Below are 6,194 nucleotides of genomic sequence, written 5' to 3' on the forward strand. Positions count from 1 at the left end.
CATTCTTCACACTTCCTTTCCTTCTCCCTCATCCACCACACACATAGGAAATACCAAGCACGCTCTTCCTTACCTTTTATGTATACAATTGATCCATTTTGTATTTCAGGCCACTGCTCTCTTACTGACATTATTCCTAATTTTTATTCTTTCTTCCAGTCCATTCTACAACGAGAGTGGCCACTCTAAAATGCAAATCTTGTTATGTCATTCCCCCCCTTTTTTAATGTTTATTTTTGAGAGAGAGAGAGAGAGAGAGAGAGAGAGAGAGAGAGAGAGAGAGAGACTGTGAGCAGGGGAGGGGCAGAGAGAGACAGGGAGACACGGAATGCAAAGCAGGCTCCAGGCTCTGAGCTGTCAGCACAGAGACTGATGCAAGGCTTGAACCCACAGACCATGAGATCATGACCTGAGCTGAAGTCAGACGCTTAACCAAATGAGCCACCCAGGTGCCCTTCTGCTTTTTAATTTTTATTGAGGCATTACTTAATAAAGGTGTTGACTTAGTAAAAGTGCCCAAAGTGAGAGGTGTAACCTCATAAAGTGCCCAAATATTAAATATATGAATTGATATATTTTCAATTATGTATACCAGATCAAGATATAGAATATTCTGGCACTCCCACATGTCCCCACTTGAGTCATGCTCCACCTCCAAGGTAACAACTATTCTGATTGCTGTCCCACAGATTAGTTTTGCTGACTTTAGCTTTGTTTTAATGTTTATTTATTTTGAGAGAAAGCATATGTGTGAGTGTGCAAGATGGGGAGGAGCAGAGAGAGAGAGGGAGAGAGAGAATCCCAAGCAGGCATCGTGCTGTCAGTGCAGAGCCCAACACAGGGCTCAATCTCACAACCCTGAGATCATGACCTGAGCCAAAATCGAGAGTCAGATGTTCAACTGACTGAACCACCCAGCAAGCACCCCAGTTTTGCCTACTTTAAAAACCCATATAAGTGGGGGTGCCTATGTCATTCAGTAGGTTGAACTGATTATTGCTATGTATTATTGCTATGAATGGTTATTGCTATGTAGTACTTCATTCTATGAATACACCTCAATTTATTTACCGTTTTTAGTGTTGACAGCTATTTGGGTCATCTTCAGGGTTTAGATATTAGATATTATAAATAAAACTGTTTGAACATTTTTGTGTATATCATTTGGTTGATACAAGCACTAATTTCTGTTGGTACATAACGTACGGTGGAACCGCTGGATTGTGGTGCATTAGTAGGTATTGTATATAAGAATTCCAGTTACTTCACATCCTTATCAACTCTTGGTGTTGTCAATATTTTCAATTTTAGTCACTCTGATTTTTAAAAACTCTTTCTATGACATCCCACCTAGATAAAGTCTAAACTCTTTAACATGATGGACAGAGTCCTTCATAATCTGACTTTTGCTTATCTGTTCAGCCCCATCTTTAATCACTGCCCTCCTTGAATTTTAAGCTGTAGTCCTGCTCAACTACATGTGGATCTTTGAGAGTTCTTTGGTTGGGTTCATTCTGTTTTTCTTCTGGCCTTTGCACTGCTCTTCTCTTGTGTCTTTACATCCGGATTAAGTCCTTCTCATCCACTGAGTCTCAGCTTAGACAATACTTTCTAAACTTTCTTAACCTTCAAGATTCAGTTAAATGCACTTCAATGGGCACCCAGCATTCCATGTGCTTGCTCTCTCATTAACCTGCCTCACACTATATTGTAATTGCCTACTGACTTGTCAATTTTTCCTGAGAGCAAGGACTATATCTTGTTCATTTTTGTTTTTATCACCAGTGCTTAGAAGACTATGGGAACATAATGGGTGCTTAATAATGAATGCATGGAGCTAATGAACAAAGGAATGAATTTAAAAATGAAGTATCAATGGAATAATTCAAATTATTATTATTAGGAATTAAATGATCAGGCTACTTGGGATTAATATATTGTTTTCTAAATTCTCATTCCTTAGGTTGTGCTTTTGACAAGTGATAGTGAGGGAAAAAACATAGGAAGTATTACATAATTAGTTATTCAAGCCATAGAATTAAATATGGTAGGAGGGGATGAGAATTTTTCAAAATACACATGCCTCTAAAGACAGTTCCTGCAATTTGCAACTAAGGCAAAACATTGGAAAAACCAGGAAAGCTTTAAAAAAAATACTGATGCCTGGACATCTAGCTCTGGGGTTTCTGATTTGGGTCAGCGTGGGTCTCTTTTTGAGGCTTGCCCACCGTAAAACAGAATAGGTTATAATCGTAAAGTTCTAGGGGGAAAAGTGGTTTATTTATAAGAAACAAGTATAGAAAAGCCAGTAGACAGTTATCTTCATGCTTCTTGAGTGCTATGAAACTATATAGGGACTGTCATTGTTCATACTCAACTATCATTTTCAATGGGAAACCTTTAAGATAGAAAGAAGAGAATCATATACACATGGTATATTGTAAATGTCTGCTCTCAGGATGGAACATCTGTTAGTAAAATAAGAAATGTGGTTATCTAGCTGGGATCTTGAGCTTAATACATATTCTAATATCTTGAGGGTGAATAACCCCTTGAAATGTGTCAAGTAATGAATGTAGGTATGAGCCTTAGAGAATTGGGCCCCAAATATTTAAACTGAGTCTATTGAGGCAGTTCTCTCTTCCAAAGGCCCTTTCAGATGTAAGTAGAATGTATGGCAAGATTCTCCCCACTCCTATACTGGGCTCACAAGGGCCTTCCAAATAAGATTTAATCCTGTTTAACAGACTTAACCTGATTCTCAGATGTGGCCTCCTTGATCTTTGAGATATACATAGAACTCACTGAATTGTCCTAATCCCATGGCCAGCACAAGTTCAGGACCCTTTCTAAAGTTTTGGCACAGTCTAGGAGGCTTACATCTCATGGTCTTTCCTACATACCGGACTTCGGCCTCTTCTGTCTCATTTTCCATTCTGAGCAGGTCAATCTGTACATGAAATTCGGTTCCTTCATTGGTTTCCACACAAATCTCATGCATACACACAGATTTTATTTAAGAGCAGGACCTTGTAGGGAGGAGAGATTACAACACCCAGAACACATTAAGCAACTTTTTTTTTTTTTTAAAGTAGGCTCCATGCCCAGCATGGAGCCCAATGTGGAGCTTGAACTCATGACCTCAAAATTAAGACCTGAGCTGAGGTCAAGAGTTGGACACTAGGGGTGCCTGGCTGGCTCAGTTGGTTGAGCATCAGACTTTGGCTCTGGTCAAGATCTCACAGCTTATGGGTTTGATCTCCGCGTTGGACTCTGTGTTGACATTTCAGTGCCTGGAGCCTGCTTCAGATTCTGTGTCACTGTCTCTCTCTGCCCCTCCTCCACTCATGGTCTGTCTCCCTCTCTCAAAAATAAACATTAGAAAAAAAAGGGTTGGATTTAATGTTTATTTATTTTTGAGAGAGCCCAGGAGTGTGAGTGGGGGAGAGGCAGAGAGAGGGAGACAGAGGATCTGAAGTGGTCTCTGCTGACAGCAGAGAGCCCAATGTGGGGCTCGAACTCATGAACAGCAAGACCATGACCTGAGCCCAAGTCGGATGTTTAACTGACTGAGCCACCCAGGCACCCCCCAAAAGATTTTTTAAAACAAGAATATCTGAAGAGGCTTTTAAAAGTTGTTTAATGGTGGGGCGCCTGGGTAGCTCATTCTGTTAAGGGTCCAACTCTTGATTTTGGTTCAGGTCATGATCTTTGTATTAACCTTTTTACCAAAAGCTTTATTGAGATGAAATTCACATACCATAACATTCATCATTGTTTTTTAAATGTTTATTTATGTCTTTGGAGAGAGAGAGAGAGAGAGAGAGAGAGCATGAGCTGGGGAAAGGCAGAGAGAGGAGAGAGAGGACCCCAAGCAGGCTCCACACTGCCAAGTGCAGAGCCTGACACAGAGCTTGACCCCACAACCCTGGGATCATGACCTGAGCCGAAATCAAGAGTTGGACACCCAACCGACTGAGCCACCCAGGCGTCCCCACTGTTATCTAACTTTAAAACATGTTCCTCACCCAAAGCATTAATTTTTTTAAGTTTATTTATTTATTGAGAGAGAAAGGGAGAGAGAGAATCTCAAGCAGGCTCCATACTGTCAGCACAGAGTCCAATGAAGGGCTTGATCCCATGGACAGTAAGACCATGACTTGAGCTGAAATCAAGAGTCTGAGGCTCAACCACTGAGTTACCCAGGTGCCCCAGCATTAATTTTTATTTAAAGAAGTATTACATTAAATATTACTGAGTGTGTAATTACATGTATACTGTCTCCACTCAGCTTTCACATGTGACACACACATTCAAAGCCATCTCACACTCCCCATCCCAGCCCCAGGGATATCACACATTGCTTCCACTTTCCTATACTTCTTTATCTCCCTGCCTTGCCCCACCAACACCATGCATTGCTCAAACACAACACTACCACAGATATCTCATTCTTTCTCTCGCATTACAACATTAAAAGAATGGAGGGATATGTAAGGATTCCAGGGTTGCTGGGGGGAATGCTTATGTTTATGATGCCTACAAATACTTTCTTTCATGTTGAAGTACTAGCTTGGGTTTCCATGAGTGACTGTACTTTTGGGTAACACAACATTTCCCCCATGGACATGTAGTCACTTGTTTTCAGCTGTTACACTGTTCCTTTTGAAAAAGGCCAAGGAAAGCGTTGCAACACAGAGACACAGAAACATATAAATCAAAGATAAACTGAAAAGTTAAGAGCTTTTTATTTTTTATTGATAGGAATCACTTTCTTGTCTTTATGCCTTTCAAGATTTGAAACCAAAGCTAATTGGCACATCATTAACATGTGTATGCAACCATTATACATCCTAGGTCTCAGAAGAGCAGCATTCAAGAGCATAAGCAACTTTCAAGGTGCAAAAAAAAAAAAACCAAAAAAACAAAAGAAAGTATGTGTGGAGAGAGTACATTAGCATCCTTAAATCTGAGGGCTATAAGTAATCTAACAATTCTCACTGCAGTCCAGGAATTTTCTCTATGGCAACCACTTCTTACTAGGCCATAGGGAATCAGTCTCCTCCTGAATATTGCCAGGGTTGGGCAGCTCTTGACTTCTCAACACTACCACCCTGACCTCTGATGGCAGGAAATTTTGGGGGGTGTTGAAGCCAAAATTATTTTCCTAAGCATTAGTACTATTGGCTCTAGTCCTTCCCCCAGAATAAAATAGAACACTTTATTCAATCTGTTTTAACAGTCTATGGAGAATTTATTCTTTTTTTTTTTTTTTTTTTCTCAGATGTCAGTACTTTTAATGTCGTGTACATCAAATTATAGTAAAAAGAGGACTATAAACAAGATGCAGCCCCTCTATTTTCATGCACAGCACAAGAGATTACAGTAAACCCAGTTTATATTCCACCATCAAGTGTGGCTCTCCCATTAGTTCACTTTGTGACGGGTCATTAAGAATATCTTCAAATCCAATAGTCTCATCATTACCCCTCAAAATATCCAGTGAAAGGTTTGAGTTTGGAAGGAATGGAAGACGCTGAACCTGCTGCACTGCCTTGAATTCCATTTGTAATTTGAGTGGAGCAAACAGACCCTGGATGTTTCTCAGTGTGGAAAAATTCATTTTATCTTGGTTGAGCTGGAAATTTTTTTCTGATAATTCAAGAGGATGACTAGGCAAAAGTTCATTTTTCACACAAGGCAGGCCTTTTCGAAGAAGATCATGACTTTCAAAAGGTCCACTTGCTGAAAGTTCAGTAACTGGAATACTGTCCTTTAGCTGAGATCCAAGTCCTCTGGCATTCATCTTCAACTTGCTCAGTGAACAGCCTCTCAGCCCCGTTACCGTCAGCCGGCCCCCGAATTTATTCTTTACTTAACTGATTCAACAAATATTTATTGAACTCCACTGGGTGCCATGTAATACAGTAGCTACTGGGGAAATAATGGTGAGAGAACCAGACACAATCTCTGTTGCAAAATTTAGTAACTGTGACTTCTCTGGGGGTAGTTGGAAATGGAATTATGAAGGAGAACTTGGACAGGTAAGAAGAACTGGTGATGTGAATTGGGAAACATATATGATTATTCAATAAACTCAGAATCTGTTAGTCACTTCTGCTCTCTTGTTGAAATGGGAATTCGAGAGGAGGCAGAAATTGCAGGAGCCAGGATTTGGCATTAGATAAGAACAG

General features: G+C 40.2%; 1 protein-coding gene across 1 annotated transcript; it reads right to left on the minus strand.

The window, feature by feature from the left end:
* Positions 1-5,266: 5,266 nt before the first annotated feature.
* On the minus strand, positions 5,267-5,866 carry LOC131491494 (proteasome maturation protein). The gene has a single exon (XM_058694548.1). It carries the CDS (start codon positions 5,804-5,806, stop codon positions 5,381-5,383), a length of 426 nt encoding a protein of 141 aa, XP_058550531.1. The 5' UTR covers positions 5,807-5,866; the 3' UTR covers positions 5,267-5,380.
* Between the last annotated feature and the right edge of the window lie 328 nt (positions 5,867-6,194).

Source organism: Neofelis nebulosa, chromosome 12, assembly GCF_028018385.1.
Source record: "Neofelis nebulosa isolate mNeoNeb1 chromosome 12, mNeoNeb1.pri, whole genome shotgun sequence".
Lineage (NCBI taxonomy): Eukaryota > Metazoa > Chordata > Mammalia > Carnivora > Felidae > Neofelis > Neofelis nebulosa.